This window comes from Nyctibius grandis, chromosome 1, assembly GCF_013368605.1.
Source record: "Nyctibius grandis isolate bNycGra1 chromosome 1, bNycGra1.pri, whole genome shotgun sequence".
NCBI lineage: Eukaryota > Metazoa > Chordata > Aves > Nyctibiiformes > Nyctibiidae > Nyctibius > Nyctibius grandis.
The window spans coordinates 92,297,180-92,325,030 of record NC_090658.1 but is presented as its reverse complement, the minus strand read 5'-3'; the positions used below and the strand labels follow the sequence as shown (position 1 = coordinate 92,325,030).

At 41.7% G+C, this 27,851-nt stretch overlaps 1 protein-coding gene across 1 annotated transcript in view; it reads right to left on the bottom strand.

Moving 5' to 3' along the window:
* ME1 (malic enzyme 1) overlaps window positions 1-27,562 on the bottom strand; it is a 201,805-nt gene extending 174,243 nt beyond the window's left edge. Inside the window, exon 1 of the mRNA XM_068407936.1 lies at window positions 27,335-27,562. Within this exon, the coding sequence (XP_068264037.1) occupies window positions 27,335-27,436 (102 nt within the window). The 5' untranslated portion in view covers window positions 27,437-27,562. The remainder of the gene's footprint in view (window positions 1-27,334) is intronic.
* Between the last annotated feature and the right edge of the window lie 289 nt (window positions 27,563-27,851).

Here is a 27,851-nt window from a genome sequence, read left to right as displayed (position 1 = left end):
GGAGGCCTACTCAGCCAGCCATCCTCAGTCCAGGAGGTTCCTCCAGTGCATTGATGATAACTTTCTGATGCAAATGGTGGATGAGCCAACTAGGAGAGGAGTGCTGCTGGATCTTATCCTCACTAACAAGGAGGGTCTGGTTGAAGCGGTGAAGGTTGAGGGAAGCCTTGGTTGTAGTGACCATGAGATGGTGGAGTTCAGGACCTCATGTGGCAGGAACAGAATAGCTAGCAGAATCACAACCCTGGACTTCAGGAGGGCCAACTTTGGCCTTTTCAAGCAGTTGCCAGGGGAAATCCCATGGGAGAGGGTACTAGAAGGTAAGGGGGCCCAAGATAGTTGGTTAGCATTCAAGGACTGCTTCTTCCGAGCACAAGATCAGAGCATCCCAACAGGTAGGAAGTCAAGGAAGGGTACCAGGAGACCTGCATGGTTAAACAGGGAATTGCTGGGCAAGCTCAAGTGGAAGAAGAGGGTGTACAGATCATGGAAGGATCACATGTGGAAGGCCACATGGGAGGAATATAAGTCTGTTGTCAGAGGATGTAGGGAGGCAACTAGGAAAGCTAAGGCCTCCTTGGAATTAAACCTTGCAAGAGAGGTCAAGGACAACAGAAAGGGCTTCTTCAAATATATTGCAGGTAAAACCAACACTAGAGGCAACGTAGGCCCACTGATGAATGAGGTGGGGGCCCTGGAGACAGAGGATAAAAAGAAGGCGGAGTTACTGAATGCCTTCTTTGCCTCTGTCTATACTGTTGGAGGCTGTCCTGAGGAGCCCCGGACCCCTGTGGCCCCAGAAGAAGTCAGGATAGAGGAGGAGTCTGTCTTGGTTGATGAGGGCTGGGTCAGGGACCAATTAAGCAATCTGGACATCTATAAATCCATGGGCCCTGATGAGATGCACCTGTGGGTGCTGAGGGAGCTGGCGGAAGTCATTGCTAGGCCACTCTCCATCATCTTTGCTAAGCCGTGGGGAACGGGAGAGGTGCCTGAGGACTGGAGGAAAGCGAATGTCACTGCAGTCTTCAAAAAGGGCAAGAAGGAGGACCCAGGTAACTATAGACCGGTCAGCCTCACCTCCATCCCTGGAAAGGTAATGGAACAACTTGTCCTTGGTGCTGTCTCTAGGCACATCAAGGATAGGGGGATCATTATGGGCACTCAGCATGGTTCACCAACGGGAAGTCATGCTTAACCAACCTGATAGCCTTTTATGAGGACACAGCCTGGTGGATAGATGATGGTAAAGCTGTGGATGTGGTCTATCTCTATTTCAGTAAAGCGTTTGACACGGTCTCCCACAGCATCCTCGCAGCTAAACTGAGGAAGTGTGGTCTGGATGATCAGGTAGTGAGGTGGATTGTGAACTGGCTGAAGGAAAGAAGCCAGAGAGTGGTGGTCAATGGGACAGAGTCCAGTTGGAGGCCTGTATCTAGTGGAGTCCCTCAAGGGTCGGTACTGGGACCAGTACTAGTCAATATATTCATTAATGACTTGGATGAGGGAATAGAGTGCACTGTCAGCAAGTTCGCTGATGACACAAAACTGGGAGGAGTGGCTGACACAACGGAAGGCTGCACAGCCATTCAGAGAGACCCAGACAGGCTGGAGAGTTGGGCGGGGAGAAATTTAATGAAATATAACAAGGGCAAGTATAGAGTCCTGCATCTGGGCAAGAACAACCCCATGTATGAGTACAAGTTGGGGACATAACTGTTGGAGAGCAGCGCAGGGGAAAGGGACCTGGGGGTCCTAGTGGACAGCAGGATGACCATGAGCCAGCAAGGTGCCCTTGTGGCCAAGAAGGCCAATGGCATCCTGGGGTGTATTAGAAGGGGTGTGGTTAGCAGGTCGAGAGAGGTTCTCCTCCCCCTCTACTCTGCCCTGGTGAGGCCGCATCTGGAATATTGTGTCCAGTTCTGGGCCCCTCAGTTCAAGAAGGACAGGGAACTGCTAGAGAAGTCCAGTGCAGAGTCATGAAGCTGATTAAGGGAGTGGAACATCTCCCTTATGAGGAGAGGCTGAGGGAGCTGGGTCTCTTTAGCTTAGAGAAGAGGAGACTGAGGGGTGACCTCATTAATGTTTATAAATATGTAAAGGGCAAGTGTCATGAGGATGGAGCCAGGCTCTTCTCAGTGACATCCCTTGACAGGACAAGGGGCAATGGGTGCAAGCTGGAACACAGGAGGTTCCACATAAACATGAGGAAAAACTTCTTTACAGTGAGGGTAACTGAACACTGGAACAGGCTGTCCAGAGAGGTTGGGGAGTCTCCTTCTCTGGAGACATTCAAAACTCGCCTGGACGCGTTCCTGTGTGATATGATCTAGGTAATCTTGCTCCGGCAGGGGGATTGGACTAGATGATCTTTCGAGGTCCCTTCCAATCCCTAACATTCTGTGATTCTAACGTGTTTGATTTAGAAGAACTTTTAATCCTTGTCTACGTTTATCCTGCACCCACGGCTAAACAATAAACATTTTTTCTATCACCCAATGTCCCTTCCCCAAACAAGGAAGGGAACTGGGGAAAATGAGGGAGACTTGTGGGTTGAAGTTAAACAGATTTCATGAAATAACAAAATCAATATAAATGACAACACAAAAGAGAGAAAATTATACTTATCTATAGAGCACTGGGAAGTTGCTTCATGGATTGCAATTGTTGGAAACGAGAGGAGGATGAAGAGCCTCACCTCTTCCCAGCAAGCCCTCTCTTTCATAGTGCGCTTGATGTCAATGATATAGAATACACCTGTGGGCCAGCCAGGGTCAGCTGCCCCAGATTTAACTGCTAAGGGCCTTGATCACCATGGCTGGCCACAAACTGAAACCAAATCCCAATGAAACCAGGACAATCCTCAAGTTGATAAAATGTCCATGAGAGACATAAAACCATGGGTGACAAAACTTTAAACTAGTCGTTCGATAACACTTGTAAAGTCAGACAGAAATAAACTACTGGGTCAGAAGATGAAAGGCAGGGCAACTGATTGGAAGAAATGGGATTTCTGGGGTCAATTTCCTCTTGTAGCATCTAACTCTGCACATACATGGCACTTCGGTTGTATCAAAGTGAAAAGAGAGAGGTTGTTTTTAACCAGATAATTTGCAGTCCTGTGTTCTCCCTCATAAAACCAGCAAGTGCATACCTAACCATCTGAACCATCCTCACCCATTTAAATCAGTTTTCATAGCTCCCTAGAAGTCAGATGTCACTACTATGAAGCAATTTGAGCAATTTTTTTAAAAAAATACAGAAGAACGGTTAACTGGACATTATTTTAAGAGAACAAATTTTTATCATCTAGTTAGCCTTGAAATCCAAACCGTTATTATATGCATGTAGTTCATGATAACCACAAACAAAAGAGAATCATGCAGGTTGGACAGGACTTTGGGAGGTACCCTGGCCCAGCCCCTACTCAGAGCAGGTCCAGCTGGGCCAGGTTGCACAGGGTCATCTCCAGATGAGTACTGAGTCTCTCTGAGGATGGAGATGCCACTTCTCTCCAGGCAGCCTCCCACTTCACTTGACCATCCTCAAGGTAAAATTTGTTTTCCTCATAGGTATTTTGATTTTCCCATATTCCAGCTTGTCTTCCTTGCCTCTGACCCCGTCACCATGAGCCTGCATTTTCTCCACACACTAGGTACTTGTACATAGCAGTAATGTCCCCCCAGGCCTTCTCTAGTCTGAACAAACCCAGTTCCCTCAGCCCCTCCTCATACATCCCATGCTCCAGTCCTCTAACCATGTTGGTAGCCCTCCACTGGACCAGCTCCAGCATGTCCACATCTTCTAGTGCGGAGTCCCAAGCTGGATGCAGTACTCCAGATGTGGTCTCACAAGTGCTGTATGGAGGGGAAGAAGCACTTGCCTTGACGTGCTGGCTATACTCTTGCTAACCAGCCCAGTTTGCAGTTGGCCACCTTTGCTGCAAGGGCACACTGGTAACTCATCTTCAACTTGTTCACCAGGCCACCCAGGCCTTTTCCTACAGAGTTGCTTTCTCTCCATGAGTTCCCAGACTGTACTGTTGCACAGGGCTTATTCCATCCTAATCGCAGGGCTGCTCATCTGCCTTTGTCAAACATCATGGAGTTCCTGTCACCCATTTTTCCAGTGTTTATAGGTCACTCCAAAAAGCAGCCTGCCTTCTAAAATGTATAGTCCTCAGGCTTGCAGATAGTGCAGTCTGTCTCATCATACAGCTTATTAATACAGATGCTAAATTGTTCAGCCCATTAAGTTTTAACCGCACTATTTCATTAATTGAAATAATAATTTTGTTCTACTTCCCAGTGGAAAAGAAAACTCGAATTTAAGTAGAGCATAGAAGCAGTGGTCTGAACTAAGTACCTCTTGACATTGTTCCTAAGTCTCCTCTCATACAAGTAAAAGTCAGAACAAGCCATGTGTAAATGACTCCACTGCGACACCTGGGTAAGAGTCTCACTCAGGATCATCAGCAAATACAACATTTTTTTCAGCCAGGATCCCTATGAAACTGCTGTAGTTTATATTTTCTTGTACTAGGAAATAAGTATTACCAGTTCTCCATCCAACAGCAAAGTAATTTTGTACTATTAGTAATTTAGTCTTTAGAAAACCAAACTACTACACATCTTAAAATGCTGCCTCAAAACTGTCCTCTTTTTTACTTTGGATTTCAAGTGTTCTTTTAGTTTCTCAAAATCCATGTGGTCTCCCAAACTAGCTGTTTACTCTTTATTTTATCTAACAATTAATGAGAAAAGGATAATTTTCACCTTCTCTTTGTAGGCTTTTCTCATTTTGTCAAGACCTGTTTTCTCTCCTTATCTTCCATTGACTTGGCCTGTCCTTCCTTCAACATCAACTCCCCTGTGGTCCTTGACAGGATTTTCTGGTTCATGGTGTTTTTTTGGGTTTGGGTTTGTATTTTTTCTAATTACAGGTTTTTAGAAATTGAAAGGATCAGTTTGCAATAATTCTTCAAAAAGGCAAACAAACAAAAAAGTTGCAGAAATATTTCTCCAAAGACAACTGTAAGTATTTACTTTCATTTTAGAAAATGAGTAAGACGTTCTAATGAAAGCTTTCTCTTCTAACTTCATCTTTTTCTGGACAGAATCTAGCAGCTAATTTGTTTCTCCGTTCAAGGGGTGAATACTCTTTGCAACAAAAGAAAGCAAAATAAATAACTGCTAATGTACTAGCAGCTTTTTTGTGTTTACTTGAACCAAACTTTCATTTTAAGACAAATTTTTTAGTAGAATCTACTGGTTTTCCATAGGAAACTTTTAGTTGAGATTATGAAAGGTGGGAAGATTAATCTAACCTCATTTTCTCTAATCAAAAACCTCATTTTATCCATGGTTTAATGTGAATTACTAATGGCTGAAAGAGAGTCATCTCTTTGTCTTTGGACTGTCCTAAACACAGTTAATATTGCGCCTAACTTAGATCATAGAAATATTTATAGCACCAATGTGATTTTTTTGTTTCAGGATAGCACAGATAATTAGAGACAGATATTTTTTCTTATTATTTCTACTGTGTTTACTCATCTTACACTATTTGGCAATTTAGAAAGAAAATCTAAAGTCCAACTTTGTCAAGAAAGACATTGCTTGCGGGATTTTTTATGCCAATTCTCACTCTCAAGCAGTTCTTACTAAAAAAAAAAGAAACAAAGAAAAAGCCAATGGACATTGCAGCAACATTAGAGTACACTGACTCTACGAGGACCATCAAAACCACAAATATTCAGTTGTTAAACAGCTGGATTTTCCACAGTTCAACAATAATTTCCTACAGTATCTGTTAATTGATTAATATATTTCTAAGGTACACTAAAGAGATGAATTCCAGAAGGGATCATTTTCATCCGCATACAGAAAAGTAATTCAGAATTAAAAAAAAATTTTTTTTTAAAAAACACTATAGATGGTAAGAAGTTTCAGCAATGGCGGGAGAGAGAGAACCCTCTCTCACACATTGCTTCTGCTTGAGCTCTGCAGATACCAAGACCTGGAGGACCTCTATACATGCTCTTGATCAACACAGGACCAATCCACATTAAACCAACAGAGACGGTTGTGTCAGGCTGAATCATGTGGAGGAAGTCACAAACTCTCTAGCCAAGTAGTTATGTGAGCAACAGCCCTGACGTACGTGCCAGCAGAAGAATGCTTTTGGAAGATCAGTTCACGTTGCCTAAGACAGTAGCAAAGCTACGCTGACAAGAAACCTCCTCCTTCATGCATACATCCCATCTCCATGAGAGGGCTCTACCGACACAGCTGCTTCAGCAGAGGCTCTGCTGCAGCCCTCCACAGAATCACCGTGCATCCCTCCTCAAGAGAGCCTTCAAAAGCAACTCTTCACATCATTGCCATAAAAAAAGTATGCCTGGTTAAATAATTTTGGCCTGCGTAGCTTGTTTCTGCTGAACAGTGTGTCCAAGCAGCCCTTTAAACACATACACACACCAAAAACTGCTTCAATCTGGTCACTCATTTGTAACAAGATTTGTACCAAATGAAATGGAAACTAATATATAACCCTGGTTAATGCAGTACCACGACTGAAATTAAAAGCATCGTTATTCTCCTTGCTGAGGGAGAGCAGATAGCAAGGTCACACAGGTCATTTCTGAAGCAGGGAAGGGGAAACGGATCATCAGTCAGGACTTTCCAAGTAGAACACATTTACAAAGCCTGAAGCGTTCCAGCTCCTTGAATGAGGTGATTCTTGCATGCACTTCATCAACTTTCTCTTGTAGAAATACAAGAGAAAGCATAACTACTCTTGCAATAAGAAAACTTTCTGGAACCCTTTCAGGCTGTGACACATTAGGAATGCTGAAGCAGATGATTTGTATTCTGCCTTGGTTTTGAAATCTCTCTCAAAACCCCTATCCAGACCTGCTCTATATCCTACAAATGAACCTTTTTAATTTTGTCAGGGGTTAGTGTCTAGCCATCAGAAAGATTTACAGAGCCATTCAAAAACAATTTTTCCAGGTGACACTCCTATATAGGATTTTTTAACTCTGGAAGGAATTTTCTCCTAGGTATACACACATCAGTGAACCAAAATAAAAATCACAGAATCACAGAATCATCTTGGTTGGAAAGGACCTTTAAGATCATCAAATCCAACCATTAACCTAACACTACCAAGTCAACCACTAAACAATTTCCCTAAACCATGTCCCTAAGCATCTACTCATCTTTTAAATACCTCCAGGGATGGTGACTCCACCACTTCCCTGGGCAGCCTATCAGGGGATATATCACCAATATTAATGAAAACAAATACTATCGTATGTTCTTTCCAATTCTTTCTAGGAAAATTCATGGAAAAGCTGGCCTGCGGATGGTCTCACCATCAGAAGATGCTTTCCCTAAAAAAATGGTTCTTTGTTTTTCATTTCCACATTGTGTAAAACAAGCTCTCATGATCCCTTTATTAATTTGTTTTACGGCTTTTGTCCTTGAATGAATACACAGAAAAAATGTATCAATGGGAGGGGCTGCAAACTTTTTTCAAAGCCAGCAGAGTTTGGGGATTTAGATGCTGTATGTGCCTGGCAGCATGAGGAGCTGCAGACTAGCATCCTGGTAGCAGGCCAGCAACAGGCAAGTGAGGCTAGAAGAATCTCCCCCATTTGAACTCTAGTTCAGATGCAACTGTTTGCATCTTAATCAGCACTAAGTAATAGTGAGAGAGACCTTATAACAAGATACTACTAGGTTAACAGCATAAAGGCAGTCAGCTATATTATTCTTTTTAATATCTCATATAAGATAGTACTTTATTAAGACTTTACACAGGAAGATAGCACTAATAACAGCCACAGGAATTTCAGCATCAGGCTTCGTTATGATATGTTACTATATGTACTTCTGCTTTGTTTTTTTCCTTCCAAGTATGGTTGGAGTAAACACACAAAAACACACTGACCCAAAGACTATCCATCTAAGGCAATTAGATAAAGGCCAAGGAAAGGAAGCTGAAAATATGCTTGCTAAGGGTTTAATACACGTAGCATACAAAAACTTTTGTCAGGAAGGAAAGAGAATAGCCAGCTCTGCTCTTATTGAAGCTGAGAAGAAATACAGGAGGGATTGCTGGCACCATCGATCTCTAAACCTGTTCTGCATCCTCAGGATTCAATGTAGCTATGCATTGGACCCCACTTAATTTTTAGAACATCAGGTAAAGCAAGTGCAGCCGAAATATTTTCATCAGTCTGACTCAGAGTGCAAAACTTTTTGATGGCTATTAAGAACTAGACCCTATCTTCATATCCACACACAGAGAGTAAGCACTGCTCCCAACCGAGAAGGTTTTCCCTAAGCTATTTCTATGTGTAAGTGGAAAGACACAAAAGCATATTGTACATAGGCAGGACTACACATCAATTTTTTTACTCTTTCACTATTACATTCTATAAATAACGTTTTTCTCTCAACTACAGCAAACCATCTGTAGGTAGCTAGCCAGTAGCATTTCAAGTTGCCTGTGCTAGCTATAACAATTCACTCCACTGGAGCAGATGACAGCTTGAAAGGGAAATGACAGGACACTCCCAGGAAAGTGCTGCCTACATTTTGGTACATGTCTAATCTCACTGATCTTATTTATTTATAGGTGAAATTCTCTCAGTTCTTTGTTATGAGAAGGATGGTTGCTCAAGCAGAAAAAAAAACAGTAAATCAACACTAACTTTGAGCCACAGCAACTTCACACATTTGGTCTGATAAGTAAAATTCTCAGAAAGGCTATTGTCCTCTCTTAAATGGATTTAAACCATAGCATACATCTATATACATTTAGAACACCCTATGAAACGTTTTTACTGCACTAAAAGCTGTTGGGACCTATAGAAGTGCTTAAGCCCTGACAATTAAAGGTTTTGAATCCCTTATTTCTTAATGATATTAGGTGCACACACATTAGGGTTTTTGTTTGAAAGGGATGCAGGCTTTTGAATCAAGCTTCCTGGCTGCCACAACCCACTGTATTTGGCTTATATTGTGGAACAGTCTCAAAGCACTTGAAATGCATTCTTTTTGGATAAAAAGTAATTACAAGATATGTTCCAGGAGTTCACCTAATATGCCTGAACTGTAAGCAGGCATTCAGTCCACAGGATCAGACTACGGTTAGCCCGAAAGTAAAATAAAAAAAAAAAGACAGAAATACCCCAATCTCCTGCTCCCTACCAAAGAAATAAAACAAAGTGAAAACCAAAAAAAAAAAAAAAAAAAAAAAGAAAGTCCAGATTACAAAAAAAAAGGTAAAAAAAAAATCCACCTCCCAAAAAAAAACTTAAAATAAATTTTTAAATAGCTCCAAGCTTCAGACTCTCCTAAAAAAACCTTTGACACTGTATACTGTGGGCATCTGGTCTACAGATCAATGCTAATTGCTATTGAAAACACAGGTCATAAAGGGCAGAGTGTTTACTACTTGCATACAGTTTGCAAATCTATATATATAAGAGCATTGCTTTAATTAAGATGTAAGAGACTGGTGTGGAAACTATTCTAACATGAGCAAGGGGTACTGCAAGTGCTCTGTTTTTCTCTTCAACGGAATATAGAAGAGAAAAACGTCACATTCTTTTTTATGGTGTACTTGTTATATTTCCACTGACACATTAATATAAGCAAGAATAATATGATTAAATTATTCTGAATTGTGCAGTCATAAAGAATTACACATGACTCAGACCAACTGCAAATTGAAAAAAACAGCCTGTAATTCCAAGAGGAGAAACAGCAGCGGATTTCAGCTTTCTCCCTAAAAAGAGGTTCCTGGTCAGTGGAGATTCTGTCTCACCAAGATGTTTTGTGCTATTTCTACTCCATTATCGTTGATTAGGTCAAGTGCAGCCCCAATATGTCTTCTTTATTGTTAGCCAAACTTAATGGTTTATTCTTACCTCTTGTAAGCTCCACAGCCAGTGTAGCTCTAGAAGATGAGTTTCCTCTCCAGTCACCAAGACTACTGAGCCTGTAGAGCTCCAGCCTGTTTGAGCAGGCTAAGACCACAACAAGGAAGGTGGTCAGTTAGCTAGTCAGTGCCATGGAGGTTGCTTTAAACCTTCTTTGAAGTAGACAGCACATTCAGCAAGGTTTCAGTGCAATGGGGCAAGCTTTTCTCAGAAACCCAAAGGTAAAAGCACATAGGCATCCCCATTTCCTATAAGCTATAGGTCCACCAGACTCCCTTTGATCTAGTTTCATTTCATTCACACATGTTGCAGTATTTTGAAGTTGTCCCTGCTTTGAGCAAAAAGCTGGACCAGATAATCTGCAGGGGTCCCTTCTAACTTAAATTGTTCTATGACTCTGGGTCTCAATTTCTAGGCTACTATTAGGGCATTCAGAAAACACTGAGAATCCAAACAAATTTTAAAGCTGTAAAACAACTTTAAGAAAGTTAACCGGCATGGGAACAGCCGACAGCTGAAAATAGATAGGAAAAAAAAAGGAGAACAAAAGATTCCAAAAATCAGAGACAAGTCTAGCAAGATGAATATGAATTTCTCCCTTTTCCAGATGAGCAAAATCAGTTATGACAGCAAGACAGACCATCCTTTGTACATGGCTTGAACTCTCAACTACAGCAACACATTTGTAGGTGGCTAGCCAGTACAGTTTCAAGTTGTCTTTGCCAGCTTTCATATTAGTTTATTCAGTAACACAAGTAGGACCCACTTTAACAATTAACTCAACTGGAGCAGGTGACAGCTTGAAACAGTCGGTGTAGAGGCTTTTCAAACCTTTCATTTATATGTCTCCTCTGCAGCACACTTGGACTGTGGCTTGCAGTTTAATTTCCATGCACCAAAACCTCTGAGAGATCTAAATGAGGTGAGGAAAGTGAAAAGAACTGGTGTATGGGGGAAAAACAAAAAAATCACAGCTGATTTGTTCTGTAGACCCAGCTGGAAGGTTTTCAACCTGAGAATCAAATTTATTTAGTGATGATGGGATTGTCCACTTAGTAGTTATCAGGAGAATTCCTTGAAATTAATATTAACAATTTTGCTTTAGAAACAGCCCCAGATGGCCTTCTCTCAGGCCAGACAGCAGGATGGGGCTGAGAACTACAGGGTTCTGCTAGACCTTTCCCCTGCAACAGCTACTTACGCAAACAGAATGGGAAGTAGGTGGGAAGAGCGAAATGATCATACCGCTCTACTTGGCACTCATTAGACTGCATTCATGATAGAGTCCAACGTTGGGTCCCCAGTACAAGAAAGATGTCAATAAACCAGAGCAAGTTCAGTAAAGGGCCACCAAGATGATCAGGGGCTGAAGCACACCCCCTGTTGGGGAACTGGGCTTGTTCAGTCTGGAGAAGAGAAGGTTTTGGGGGGACCTAACAGCAGCCCTCCAGCACCTACGCTGAGGCTATCTAGATGACAGAGCCAGGCTCTCCACAGCAGTATACAGCAGAAGGACAAGAGACAACAGGCATAAGATAAAATGAGAGAGGCTCAGACTGGACATAAGGAATAAAAATTCCTCCCGTGAGCACAAACACATACATAGGTTGCCCAGAGAAGCTGTACAGTCTCCTTCCTTAGAGGTTTTCAAGACCTGACAGGATACAGTCCTGAGCAACCTGTTCTCTCTCCATGTCTGACCCTGCTTTGAGTACGATGTTGGACAAGAGACCTCCTGAGATCCCTTCCAACAGGAATTACCCTATGGTTTTATAATAATATTCTACTCACATTCCCTGTGATGATATTATAAGCCCCTTCCACTAAGTAGCATTCAGACAGTGATCTTCATAGGAAAAAAGGATCATTTCAAGATGCATCACAGTTTTTCGCACCAGACACTGGAAATAACTAACTTCATGTTGAGGAATGCCAGGTACTTTCATTTCAATTGGTTTGTATTATTATTGTTGCTCATGTCACTCTTTGAGTCAGGCAGGGGAAAAAAATGAACACACACTCACGTTGGTTTCACACATCTGTGTAAGGCAGCTGAATCTGGGCCAAAGCATTGGAAAGTCTTATTGAGATAGGTCAATTGCAGTGCAATAAACATACCCCAAAAAAAAACCTGTCCCCCAAAATTAAACTAACATGCTTTGACAAAACGTACTAGACAAAAAAATGGCAGAGCACAGACTAAATTGGGTAGGTTAAGTCATGGAAAAGGCTTATAAAGATACTCTCTTTGCAAGTTCCTTAGCATGGAAAACTACAGAAGGGGGAGTCATTTTGTTTAGAAGGTATTCTTTTAAAACCCAGGACATGCTGTTGTGATTACTTTGAATACTTCAGTCCCATATGCCGCATCTGACAAAACCACTCAATCGTTAACTTGCATTTTCCTTTAACTACTCATTTCAAGGCAGAGTGGAATAGCAGCACACATGATCCAGAGAGGTTGAGGCTCTCTTCATGCGATGACTCAAAAGAAGAGTTTCCAGCCAGAGCAGGTTCTGCTCCTGAAAACATGTATTTGGTGTTGCAAACAGAGATTCATTTGCCTATAACAATATATATTGTCAACTGAAGAAAGGACAGGACAGGTAGGGAAAATGCCTGTTCAAGTCATACCACCTTCAACCCAAGGTGGTTTTCTCACAGTGCTAGTACTTGGATCCTAACACCCACAGCACAAAAATGAGATTAATGAGGTGGTTGTTGTTGTTGTTATTATTATTAATGATATTTGCTGAGGATAACGGAGTCACAGAATGCAGTGTGATTCACCATAACAGATCCAGCTTGTTTTCCACAGCTGTATGTCTAACTACTGCATTATTGCTCTGCTCTCCACATACCAGCTTCGCCTGTGTAAAGTAATGAAGTGTAAGAGGCCAGTACAAAATAAATGGGGCTTTTATGCATGTGCCACATTTCCTCATAGTATCTGAAAGATTATTTCTATGTATTTAAGTAAATAGATGCATGTAAGTATTTTCAGAGCCAAAAAATGCTTATCATAGTATACTTTGAGAGTTGCACTGCTGGCAATCTGGAGCACAGCTAGACAAGCATTACCTTTCCATAGCTACTTTTATAATTATTTTCAGGATTAGGTTCACAGATATTAGTTCATCATGTAGGCTTTCTGGTCACTGCTGAAATCCCGTAATAGAAAACAGGACTCTATTTTGAAATAACAAATTCTTACAAAATATGGGATGATTAAGATATAATTCAATATTTTGACATGAAAATAGATTCATTTTGCTAATGGTTAAACCTTCATCGAGTTATCTTTCAAAGAAAATCTTATTTTGCTGAGTATTTATGCTACAGAAGTGTAATTTCTAAGAATGTCATAACAATTCATATGTAAAGAAAATGCATGCAGCCCCTTCTGTTTACAGGACATACATGTGCATTTTTTAGCATATTTTAGAAAAGAAAAGAAAAATTTTAAAAAGCTATCTTTGAGGGCAATAGTCAGCTCCACTACACAAGGTATGTCAGGAGTTTTATTCAGCCTTTAGACATTTTCTGTGCAGGACATTTTCTCTAGGGAATCAACATCAGAATCCTAAGTGTGGGAAAAGAGTTTATTTCAAATTTGTATCACCTCTGCTTATCCAATAGCTGGCAAAGTCTTCAGATAGCTAAATATACCCTTAGAAAGTCAGCCTTCATTCACATCATCTCATGAATTTAAGTCCTGGAGACATGAATTCTAACTTCTTGAAGAAATGAAGTTTCACTGAGTTAAAAACTATCGAGTAGTGGTTAGCTGAAGGTTGAAATACTTTTTCTTGCAGGAAGTATTGACTTGAGCTTCCTCAGGCATTTAGCTGATAAATACTGAACACTTTCTCACCTCTTCTCCCCACTCCACTGGAACGGATGCAGCTCTTACCAGTGCTGTCCAGAACCAGGAGGCTTAGAGGAGGCAGCCAAGGGCCAGCTACCACTTCATCTAATTGGAACTCATCTGCATGTGGCACAGCATGGCCTGAAGCCAGGAGCAGGTTTAACTACACAGACCGATGATTTCCTCCTGCCCATTCAGATCTTCCTTTCCACCCCAGCATTCAGCACTGGCCACAATTGGCAGTCCTGTCTAATAGATTTTCATGGATATAGGAAACTGTACATGCACATCCACTAATACCCTCTCTACTTGTAATTGCAATATGGCAGAAGGTAGAAGGACATGGACAAAATATGTCAGGGCTATACAGATTAGACATGGGTCTACTTATATGTGACTTTAAAAGAAATAGCAGCCTGCTGACTGACTACTGCAAAAACTAAAAGATGATTCCCCCCACCAAGGAAAGAAAATTGTAAATAGAAACTAGATTATAGCAGTACAAAGACAACATAGCAAAACATTACCTAAAAAGACTAATTATACGAGACAAAGTACTTTATACTATTTTTCATCCTCAAAATTTCTCAAATGCTGCTTGCCTTTTCATATGAGAAAACTAAATGACTAAGATTTAATAATCACAAGTGTATGACCTAGTTTCCAGTCCAATGCCCAATCTACTACAATATTTTGTCTCTCTTGATGAAGTAGAGCTCGCTAATTAAAGAGGGAAAAAAGGTGTGTACTCATACTCATTACATAGTTCTGAAGTACGACAAAGAAAGCTTCAATCGTATGTTTAAAGACTTGTGAAGTATACCTCAAAGTAAACCAAAAAGGGTGTCTCTTAGTCACAGACCCTGTTTAAATTGCTAGTGGAACATTATGACAACTAAACTGTACATTCCTATACGCGTCTATTCGTCTCATCTGTGTTCTATCCCATACATCCTTATTGCAGAATAAAGTTAGAGGACTCAGTAACTATAGAACCAGAAGAAAGTTTTTCTTGCCATAAACTACACACAAGTAAGAAGTTTAGGAAATAACATTAGTTTGAAGGGTGTGTTTCTTTATCCTATAGATTTTTTTAATCTTATTTTCTTTTGCCTAAGAATTACATCTCAGAAGGAAGCACTTGCTTTTTATTTTCTACTTTGAGTTCATCCATATACTCCAAGGAGCACAAGAGCTCAGCACCTCAAACAGCCTGGCAGGAGAGCAGAGGCTCCAGTTTCACACAGACTCCTGACCTGGAACACTTCTGCTCTTCTGGCAAATGCAAGGCCAGTGGCTACAAGACAGAGCTGGACCGGTTATGTTTCCCCAGGTAAGATGCAAAGTGAGATGTTCTACTTTTCCTCAGCTTAGATAAAGTGTTTCTTTCAAGCTGCTGAGGGTGTGTGGTGAAAGCCACCTTCGATGCAGGAAAAAAGCAGTAGAGTAAGACACCTTTTCTGATACCTGTTTACACAGACTCACCTACATTTACTTATTTATTCTCAGCTACAATCAATGTATTTAGTTAAACCACTGCAGTGTTCTAAATGTAAGAATTTGTATGCTCTAGACAAAGTAAAAAAAAAAAATAAGATTTATCAAGCTATTTTAAGGGTCATACCTTATTTCTTTACCTGATCCTTGAGTGACCTAATAAAGAGACAGCCATGCCAAATCCCCTATCACATGAGCAAGAGGAAGGCTTTATCCAGCCTTCCCTCAGAGAAAGCAATGCCATTGGTAAGCCATATCCTTAGAGAATTTGGCATGAAATCTTAACAAAAAGCAACAACACAAAAACCACACTGGTTTTGTGCTCTCCTAAGTCTATAAAAATTGTATGCCTTAAAAGACAAACAGCAGATGTCTTCATGTCTAGAACCCTATTAAAAATTATATTACCTCAAGCCTGCTGTTATATATAAACTATGCATAGAAATAATACACCAAAGTTAACAGGCTTCCTGAATAGATGTAGTCTCTTCAGATCTTAAGCAAAGACAGAGTGGAGAAGTGTGTGTTTAAGAAGCAAGGATGCAGAAGCATCATCAATACCTTCAAAAAGGCATCTACCGACCCACTAACACAAACAGGCTTCCTCTGCTTCAGGTGCACTGCTCCTATCCAACCCCTCCAAAAAACATCATACAGGACTTGAAGAGATTCAAGCCAAATCAAACCAACATTAAGCACTTCACAGACTCAGGTATTCATTTCACTTTAGCAATACAGCGTTCTTCTATTCTGACTTCTATCCATAACTGTTGAGCTCTTTCGTACTATTTAGGTAAAGAGGCTTTACTGTCTCTTTCGTAAATACACCTCCGCACATAAATCTGCTTTCTAAAGTCAGGTATCTGGAGGAAGAAATCCAGTAAGTCAGCTAGACATTAGTACTGAAAATGTTATAACATGCTTCATAATAATCACTATGCACTCATCTCCAGGACAGATTTAGGGCAAAGATTTTTTGTTTAAGTCATTAGTAAAAGCCAAAAATATTTTTGCCTTGGTGGAAAAGGGAATGATGTATTTCATAACAATTCTCGTTCTTCTATTGCAAAGCAGTGATTCTGTACTATCCAATCTCCATGCCAAACGCAAACTTAAAAGTGTATCACTCACGGGGGACAAGAGGAAGAAAACTGAACTGTGATATCCCATCTGAACTGGATGCCAAAATCACTTAATACCTCATAGCACCTCCTCTGTTCCAAAGATACACACAATTCATTAGTAAGACAGATGAATCTAAAATACTAACTCAAGACTGAAGACTAAGTTTATTTAAGCAAAGTTACATTGAATCAAAGGTGTTTGTAATTTTTTAAACAGCTCATAGGGATATTTATTTTATGAATACACAAAAAGAAGAGACAGAAGAGTGACTTTACGTTTAATAGTAAACTTGTTATTAGAGAAAAAAAATAGTTTTTCTAAGCCAGAAACAGATAACAGTTGCTACTTGAACAATAAAGTAAGTAAAAACCTAAGCATAGACATGTAATGATAAAATGCATTGCTGCTCTATGTGTCATTTATATTTTAAGAGCAAAACAGTGATTAATTTGCTTTCTGAACTCTTATATCAGACAGGTACATCCTGACGTATTTCTACATCTTTGGCTGAAAGCAACAAGTATTCAAAGTATAAGAGAATTATGATGCTTTTTTTCCAGTTCTACATTAGGTATTCTTTATGTATATAAAAAGTGTTTACTCCACACTTCCTCCGCTTCCTCTACACTGTAAACAACCTCAAGTCCTGCACAGAGTATTGTGTTTCACACAGGAACAGGCACAAACAGTATCCAAGCAAACTACAGACACTGATTTCAACACAAAGTACACAGTGCCTGCAAGAACTGCCTCCAGGGTGCCCTGTGACCTCCTTCTTCTAAGTCAGGATTTTTGCTTCCTGAATTATGCAACAAATCATATTAGCAAAGCTTAAGCTTTGATAAGACCAAAACTTATTTTCTTATGCACAAAATTCAGGGTTTTTTTAATTAACTCCTTAAAAAAAAACCTATACTGAGGAATATACATAAAGTAATTCTCATACAAAATTAATTCAGAGATCTGTTTTTAACAAAAACACATTTAGCTTTCTCCACGGCATTTTTTTTTCCTCTGAAATCACTCAAAGATTTGGACTATTTAAAGTCATCTTAATTAATCAAAAAAGGAAATACTATAATATCCATCATTTTAGATAAAATTAAAGTAGTCTCAGAAAGGTCAGACTAGCTAAAACCATTTATCTTGCACACTGAATGAATATTTCAAAGTTTCCTTCTAAATGGGCTGCTGGGAATCAAGTTTTATAAGTCTGTGGAGGTTAAAGGCGCTCAAACTCTCCAAGTGACAAAAGGTTGGGTTTTTTTTCTGAAGTATTAATGCACCAGTGCTAATTTCATGCCAGTTTTTCAGCTTCTTCCCCTCTTGCATCCATCTACCATTAATTTACTCTCAGCTTACACTACTAAAACCAGTATCAGAATCAGGTCCTTAGTCCTTTCTCTAATATCAACCTACACAAATGTATCATCCTCACAAAAGTCATGAGCTTATTTGTGATTATGGTCCAACCTAGATTACCCATGGCTGTGTATCATGGCAGTCCTGGCTCCTGGAGGTGTCTGTACTGTGCATTATACTGACAATCCTTTGAGGCAATCTTAAAGTTCTTACTATCTTGCTACATGTCATGAAATCATGAAAATTAGTCAAAATGATAACCCAACATGTTATAACTACACAGCAATTTTCTTACTTCTCTGAAAGTGCATCATTATTCTACAATTGGCTCTAGAAAAAAACTGAAATATTTCTAAAATGTAAATTCATGGAGTTTCAATATGCTTGACAGCAATCATTTACTTCGCAATTAAAGGTATAATGCTACTTATAAAATTGCTGTTGAGAAGGAGGAAGGGGAAGGTGAAGAAAAGAGTGACTGACATAAAAGTTCAATCTATACGGGCTACATAGGGTGAATATTAACAAAAACAATTCAACTATATTTCGACACTTTCTTAAAGTAACTCTTAGATGATTTTCCCTACCTTGCTTGACTTCACCCATGACTTCGATTTTTTTTTGAAGATGAACAGACATACAGCATGTTCCACAGAGAGGTTGCACAGTTGCAATTTCAGAACCACAGCTCAATTCAGTTATTGAGAATACAACACCCACAATGAATATCACATCTTAATATATCGATTGGGTAAGGTAGATTTCTCATGTCTGCAAGCCCTGCTAGGAAGCAGTGCTGCTGACTGTGCACGATACCCTTCTCCATGAATGATAAGGCAGAATATTCTAGTGTCAAGCCAAATTCATCCTCCACCTCTGACTAGAAACCGTCAGCATCTTTAAATAAAGATTTCAATTCCTATGTCAGGAGAAACACTGGAAGCACCAAAGCCTTTGCCGGCTCTCTGACAAGTTAATACGTAGTCTTGCTACTTCTACCTGCCCATTAGGAAGTTTATTCCAAGTCCCACCTATTCCAGTTTTGCAAACACACAGCGACTGTTTCAAGTTTGACACTTTGCTGTACAAAACTTTGGCTACTATATGTCACAAATTGGTAACCTTACAACATTTTATTGCCTTTTTCCTATACCAGATTTAGCTCCTTGATGTTGTGTTAAACCAGACAATGGAGATAATTACTGTAAGACTATTCTCAGTCATGGGCCTGGCCTGCACTGCCCTGGCACAAAATAGAGAGACAGTCCCTCCATGAAAGAGAGGGACGTTCAAACAAAGCTTAACAAATAGCCTATTGCTGTCAAACTGTATTACTGTTTTTAATCATGGCAAAGGAGAGAGTCAGAAAAATTCAAAGAAGATGAAGAGAAGCAGCATCGGCCCGAGCCCCAGCAGTGCGGCACCTCACCAGCCAGTGCACCCACACAGCGCCAGGTGTTACAACATCTGGTTTGTGCTAGTAGAGACGTAGCCTCTGCGCCCACTTCTACATAAGCTGGCTCTGTGGGTGGTCACAGGGTGTGTTCCCAAAACTGGCACCTTTCCTAGTCATACGACAGCTTTGGATCTCACAAAACATCCCGCTGAAGACAGACAATCCTCAGAAGCTGTAAGACTGTTATGCTCAGACGCTGTAAGACTGAGCCTTACAATGGCCTCGGTAACTTCCCTGGAAAAGTCTTCCTAAAAGTAAGTTCACAAATCACCATCTTTTTAACAGAAGATCATGTGTGTATACCAGCATGATCAAATACAGCACTGTTCATTAAATCCAAGGGATCCTTAATTTATACCCATTTATGATCTAATTAATCGATGATTGAAACATCTCAGTGCTAATGTGATATCACAGCAATCACACAAAGAAAAATACACACAATTCTTCAAATTCAGTTCCACACACTAAAGCCTTGTTGATAGGCATATACGCCCAGCTCTGGGTCAGAAGTCCACAGGTACTTGTCTCAGTGGCACAGGCTTAATTCAGTGCTGGATGAAGACGATGAATGTATGAAGATGAATGGACATCCATTACTTTCCAGCTGGCACTTAACAGGTAGCAGGTCCTTCCTGACACTGCACCTATGCACAGCGAATGGAACTGGTCTGCTCTTTTTTTTTAAAGCATCCCACCCTGTCCAACATTATCATTAAGGGGAAAAAAAAGAAAACAAACAAAAAAAAACACCACCAAAACACACTAGAGGTTTCAGCACATGTTAAATGTCCTACTCCTTATTAATATTCACAGAAGATAATTTCTTCTTTCTTTGTTTCAGGTACATGGGAGTGAACAGATTACCCTGTTCACAAACTCTACCATACAAATCCAACAATGTTCTTACTTCTGTTCTTCTTCCCCCTTTCTATGCTACTCTTTCAGCCACAATGGACCACAGAGCTCGCAGGCAACCACCGTACATTTGCTTCAGCCATGAGCGCAAAGGATACCTTACAAGAGCTCTTCAGATTTGCAGGGAGCACATACCACTTGCTGCTGCAGCTGAAATCTCAGAAACACATCCTCAAGCAAATGATGCTTTTGACACTTCTTCAAAACAGCTGTGCCACTGTAAAATTCTCTAATATAAACTGGAAAAACCTAACTGAAAGGTATTAATACTCTATTTCAGACCTCCATCAGTAACGTGTTTAGCACAACGGCAGTGGGCCACTTAGCCATCAGAGCCTGGAGCAATGAGACCTTTGGCATGAAACCCCGCATCAGACCCCATGGGCCTGGGCTACAGCGGCCACGAGCGAGTCATGCACCGAATACACAGCTCACCTGAGCAGGCGAGGAAGGAAAGGGAAAGGCATGACAAAGCAAAGATGGCACATTTTAACTTGGGGTCATGGGTTAATAGGAAACGTTGCTGTCACACACATTTCACTTCCTCCTCCCCTCAGAGAGGGAAGGAGAGCTGGGGGAGAAAAGCTTATGCCTGCTACAGCCACAACTTCTTTCTTTTTCAGAGACAGCTCAATACAAGAGGCTGATTCAGCAGAACTGGATATATAAAGCGAAGAATGCAAAATAAGAACTTTTGTACTCCGAGATATGCTTTCTGCTGAAAGCACAAATATGCTCTGCAGTTTATCTTACCTGGACATAAGTACAATTTCTCAGCGAGCTCTTATCCTACTTATTCTCAGCATCCATCAATAAGATTAAAAAAACCTACACCCAAGTTCTGTGGCCAGCATCTCTATAAAATCTAGTGTAGAAAAGCACATTTAACCCGTTCTGAACACACAAATCCTGTTTGCAAGGTGCTCTGTGTCATGATTAATGTTTCTATTCAAGTAGGATGTATAAATCCTACAGTAGGTGTAGGATTCCTCAGTCTAAACAAAAAAGGTCAACTTTGTGTTCAGTTACTGAAGTTTGCAAGAAACTTACACACTGAAAAGTGTTTTTACTGCCTGAAACAGCTTCACAGCAAAACAATTCTAGCTTTCAGCTTCTTGTGACAACTCATACCACCATTCAGTTGCTACTACTGCTATATAGCTTACTACATAACTTCTCCTTCATTTTATTTGCTTTTAATTCAAGTCACAGAACTTTGCTCCCAACTTGCTGTCTCAGCACTCTTTTTCATAACTGCAAGTAAAGAACTGGAGGCCAACAGGAAGAAAAGAATATAACACCAACCACAGCAACTTACCTACTAGGTCAGGAGCAAAGTAGTAGGAGGCAATGAACGCTGCAAGCTGTATACGTAAAATAGAAGATGGCGCTAAAATAATCTGATTAAAATACTTTGTGCTTTTCCCAACACTCTTTCCTTATTAATAGTATGCAGGACAAACCCGTGTTAAAGTACGAAAGGTGGAAAAAAGCACATAATTAATTTTTAAAGCCCCTTCACATATACTGTAAATAAAAGCACTCGTACAAAAAACATCCTGCATCACAACTCCTCCCTCACATCTCAAGAAGGAGATTTCAAGAAGGAAGAATACACTGGCAATGTGAGAAACTCCTCACCCAGCCCTATGGTACCCACCGGTGAGCCACCGCTGAGCTCACGCCCTTGCCCAAAACCCAAGTGTGCACAGTAGCTGCAGTTCTGCCAGAATGCAGCTTAAGGTCCTGATTGTTAAAGAACAAACAGCTCTGGCATGAACTAACCTCACACTTGAAGAACCTCCTATTTCAGGTTGCCGTTCCACAGAACATCAACTCCAGTGTCGGAGACCCCAGTAATAGATCAAAAATGCAATGCTCGCCAAACACACAGGCAAAATCAATACAAGTTCACTCTAAAAGGTTTCAGACAAAGACCAGATTGATTTGCTTTTTGTGCTGGCACAACCACTATACCATTTACTCTCATCAAAGACCAGAAAAATAACATGTGCTTATCCCTGTCAAGATCAGAACTGCTCTGCTAGGTGATCTGATGGGGATAAGAACTGGGAAATATTACTGTTAAAAACTACAAAGTGGTAAAGGGCAAAAAGTTTATAGGAAAAAAAAGAGGTAGAAGACAGTGAGAGTGACCAGCAACTATACCCCAAAACAATTTCCTCAAATTATACCTTTACTTTCACACAGAGCTGACCATCCTCCAATGTAAAAGACGCTATCATACCTACTACCACTGAATATGAAATAATCCCTTGCAATATCAAGTAACCTCCAGAAAACCTATTTTACAAATTAATATAGATACTTCTAATATGCCTTTTGAAGGAGTGTTTTCCTCCTCCATTCCCAGCTTCATCAGTTTTCTTCCCAGAATATCTATCTACAGCTAAGGCAAAAGTAACACTCAGTGAGCACTGGCCACTCCAGAGGACCCAGCCAAAGTACTCACAAGTTTAAGGTGTGAAAATATGAACATTATCAATGGAAGGAAAAAAGACTTCTACTACTTGGTATTTGATAGGGAATGGATTTATTTAGACGAGCTTCTTAAATGTTTCTTCTCTTTTACCCATCAGATAGAGAAAATCTCACTGCAATGCTGCTGATTTTTTACTGAGGTCTGGGTTTTCTCACACCTATTACAGGGTCACCAACAAATGTCAAAGTTGTAAGACCTTTTTTATATGTCACCCACACCAATCACGGGATTACATTTTCTTAAAATCAAATTTGATTTTAGTAAAGCAACTAGCTGTACACAGAATAAAATATATCTGTATTTCACAAGCATTCTGCTCCCACTGTCTGAAACATAGGGGCAAAATGGGAAGCCCATGTTTCTCTCTAGCTCAGGTAACTATTTCACTTGAATTAAAAAAAAAGTTTACAATTGCTTTTTAGTAAATTAGTACACATATCATGTGTAATTTGATAGGAAAGACAAGCATTCATATCTTAATAACCCCCTAATAAACTGCTCGTTCCCTCAGCCTGGAATTGAATATTCTAAGAAAGTTATCACTAAAGGCGTCCTTCGCTCTTTTACTCCTCCTGAGGGATCCACTTTGGCCACTGTCAGAAATAAGACATTGAGATAAATGGACCTTTGGTCTGTTCCAGTATGGTTCTTGTATAGTAAATCCCATAGTGAGTCAATGGACTGACAGGCAACGCCAGCCAACAACTCATGTCACTGCTTAGTGAGAACCTACTAAGATCTAGGAGCATCACATACAGGAAGTGGTAAGGATAAAACACCAATGCCATTGCAGGTGGGATTGAGATTGGGAGCTCTCAGATATTCAGCAGCCCCATCAGACAGTCTGTTCTGAAATTCTACAGTGCTTTAGTGAAATTTGAATAAAGGGAAAGAAAAAAGTAGGACCAACTGTTAACAGGCACGCTACACTCAGCAATGATGATAGCAGTCTGTCAGGGGAGAGGGGTTAAAATTAAGCAGCTGGGGAGGGGAGAGAGCCCTCCAGCACCTAGATTGAATAGAATCACTTATTCCCTACTCACTGAATCACTCTGCAAGAATACGAAAGCAGCCTGGAAGCAAAGCACTGCTCCAATGGCAAAGTTTCTTAATCAGGGAAGTGTTTAGACTTGGCAACTAATACAGGCTATTGGCAAAGTTTGGCATTGAAATACATGTTTGCATACCTTCACATTGAGATTCTGAAAATAAGCAGCTTATGGGAAACTAAGATTTGTTTAAACAATAACAAAAGTTAAAAAAAATCAATATGAGATGAAAGTTTAGTGTTAAATGATTTGTGTGCTTTAAAATCATAAACTCCTACATTGAATAAAGCATAAATGAGATTTATAGTTAGAGCAGAGCAAATTACTTTCACACTTCTGTAACTCATCAGCTTAAAGAGCATGCAACTCCCAGCCAAAGGTTTCTAATGCAATCTATTTCAGTGAAAAGAAGTGAAACTGTTTGTTTTCCTTGTAATTGCTGTTTACAACGTGTTTAGTTGCTTGAGGGGAAAAAAAAAGGGCAATTACCCAAAAGGTTCTAAATACACTTTTATACACTATGGACCTAAAATCTCAATTGATAAACTAAATCGTGATTGTTGTTCATAGACTTGGACATGCGTCCTCAAGTAATTAAACTCAGTGTGGTACGATCCACTGTTCCTCATGATTTTTGATATATCACTGCTGCTGAGATGGGGCAAACCACTCAGTGACCTTATAAAAGCAGCAATGGTTTCATATGTAGGCAAAATGCCCCAGCGTGGAAAAAAAAAAAACACAAAACCACCAAACATTTTTATTAAGCTTTTCTTCAGTGAAGTTTGTACATGTTTATCAATTACTTATAAAGTAAAACATGAAAGATTTAAGAATGATGTTGCCTAGGGATTCAACATACCTCAGTGCTTACTATGTTCTGGAAATTTTGCCATGTGGGTAGAAAATAGAGGGCAAGTGGAAAAAAAGAAATTTGTGTGTTTACCTGGGCATTTCCACAGCCCTTCCTCTACCCTCTTGCCTGCCATCAAGGTTAAGTATAAAAAGTGATGTATGCACTGAGTGTGCAGAAATCAAGCTTTATTGTTGGATGAGTGGGCCACTAAATGGAGATAGGTATTTGGAAAAAAAAAAATCTAGCTCCTTATTTCTTCTGACATCTATTTTTGAAGATGTCCAAGTATAAATGGTTCCCTGTAAAATTTTCCTTTCAACTTGTCTGAGAAAAGGTATGCATTATTTGGGGACGCAAGCCCCAAGCTTCCACATATTACAGCATACTTCAGCTTTTCCTCCTTGACAGGCCAGCTGCCTTGGCTTAAGAGACCCTGAAAAAAATCATTTGTCTTATTTTTCTACAAGTCACTGCTAGATACCACTACTCAGTACTTACAGTCTACTTTTGCCAAGTGTATCCAAATAGGACTATTAAAACTGGCATCATATCCAAAAGAAAGTGCTGATACTGAGGAATTGCAGCCCTTAGACAGGGCCCAAGAGATAGCAGAAAGTTCTGGCACTTCTGCTCAACAATCCCTGTACTTTAGAATCACTAAAGGAGATATTTTATCTACTTCAAATCGAATTCTCTGAAATCTGGTGCTTGTTTAACAGCCTTGGCAATAGAAAGTGAACGGGAGTACCAGCTCCCGTGCACAGAGGCAAGCCACAAGCTATCGAACTGGCAACCATGTTGGCAGTCCTCAACGTATTTGATTTCATTGCCCATATATATATATATATTTTAGGGGATGTGCATGTGTATATGTGTGTGTGCATATATATATACAGTAGGGTGTAATACATCCACCCCCACCAAAAATCACCTGTCTCAGTCAGAAAACTGGCTTTCCCATTCTTCACCAGACCAGGACCAGACACTTCACATAGGCATAAAGTCCAGATTTTTCAGCTGACCTTTTCTAACACCAAACTCTCCGTTAGCTGAGTAGATGTGGCTGGTAATGAACTACTACTCTTTCCTGCTTCTCTGCTGTACAGTACATATGTGCTATACTACAGCTGAGGGGGAAGAGTAAACCCCAAGCCAGGAAATCAAGCAGGACCCTTCCTCTTTAGCACCTCACCTCCTGTTCAGGGGCAAGATGATGTCTGAGGGAAAAACGTAGCAATGAGCTTGCTTTGCCTCTGACTGCTCTTTATGCAAAACATTTTGGAATAAGTCCTATTTTTTGTTTGGTTGGCTTTCCTGGTTATTCTGAATCATGCTTTTTCCATGAATACTGCAACTGCTTAAAAGCAACCCCAAGTGAAACAGCCTCTCCTTGGTTTCTTCTTGGAGTTTTACATTTTGGTTAGTTTTCCTTTCATCTGACCTCAGGAGACCTTCTCAGGCCTACACACACACACACACACAGACACACACACACAGAGACATAAAAAAGCTTCTGAGGACACTTTGTAGTCGAGCACCAAGACTAATAAAAGCACTATTCATCTAACTAATACATGGAGTTTTTACTGATGAGTCAACCTATCCAGTAAAACTCGAGACACAGTTTTAGTCAATTTATACAACTCAGCAATAACTAAAATGACTGCATACATGTTCTAATACAGAGGTACAAGTCAGAACGTCAGAGCTAACCATTAAAAGTAACATGCAAGAACAAAGTTGGGGCTAAGGACTTGACAAAGGCTTCACATACTAGGTGTGGTTTATCACCTACCTTTGCCTTTACCTGTTTTTCATTTTGGCAGCAAATCCAGGGCCTGTCACACCAATAAAGTATTTTGCTATCTGAACTTTGCATCTTTATCAGAGCTGTGCAAACACTTACTCAGCTGCTTTTTTTTTTGCCAGATTAATTTAACATTTTTATAAAGTTTTATCATGCCGAGTTACCATTCTTAAGTGAGCTGGAGATGTGATAGAAAGGTTTCGCTGTGCTATGGCATCTCTTGGATGCAGACTGCATTCGCTGATGCGGGGCAGGGGGGAAACTTGAGTTGCATTTTACAGCTGCAAGTGGAATAATGGTGATAAAATGCTTTTTCCACCTGCCAGGAGATAAAACATAAAACAGCACGAACAGCGAGGCTTGCTCGCAGGAAACAAAGGTGGGGCACCCGTGGGAACCGGCGGTACCGGGAAAACACAGACATGGTAGCAGCAACTCGCATCAGAACGGCATAACTTTGAGCAGCATCCTCCCCAGGCTGCCGCTGCTCCTCTTCCCTGCAAGACACGGAGAGGATGGCACCGCTGCCCGCGGCGGGCTCCGCGCCCCGGGGCCCAGGCTGGCCCGGCGCAGGGCTGGGGCCGACACGCCGCTCGCCGCGGGCCCCCCGCCGCCCCGAAGGAAGAGGAAGCGCCGCCCGGCCCGCAGGAAGTACCGCTGCCCCGCGCCCCCCGCCCCACCGGCGTCCACGGCCCGGCGGCCGCTGCGGGGGGCGGGCCGGACGCTCCCCAGGCGCAGCGCCGCGACAGGTGGCGGCTGCAGAGAGAGGCCGTCCGGCGCCCCCGCCGCCTCGGGCCCGGCTCCGGCTCCCCAAACAGTGCCCGGCCACGGCAGGTTTCTCCGTCCCTCGCGGGGGGGCCGGGGCGACGGAGGGGGCTCCGGCCCTCAGCGCCCAGCGACCCGGGCCGCCGCGGCGCACCTGCCCCGCCCGCCCCTACCTTGTTGAGGTGGGGGTCGCGGAGCACCTCGTAGCCCCTCTTCATGGTGACCTGCAGGGGCCGGCCGGCGCCCCGGCTCTCGGCTGCCTTCCCTGCTTGCATGGCGCGGCGAGGCGAGGCGAAACTCACTGCCGTCGGGTCGCGGCGGGAGCGGAGGCAAAGCGGCGGCTCCTCCTGCTGAGGTGACCGCCCGGCGGGGTGGGATGATCCTGCCGGGAGGGAGGGAGGGGGCAGAGCCGCGGCAAGGCGCCGCCGGCGGGAGGGGGGGTCACCGGGGCGCCACTGCCGCTGACTCAGCGGCAGCTCCGCGCACCCCGGCGGGCCCCCAGGTGCGGAGGGGGGGAGCGCGGAGGGCGAGCGGGGGTGCGGGCCTGCAGCCCTCCCCGGGAGTCCCCGGCGGTGCGGCTCGGCTCGGCCCGGCCGCTGCAGCCTCGCCCCGGGCCCGGCGTTTGCAAGGGGTTTAGACCGCGATCCCTTTCACCGCTTCGGAGAGCGCCTGCAGGTCGCTCTGGGCCCG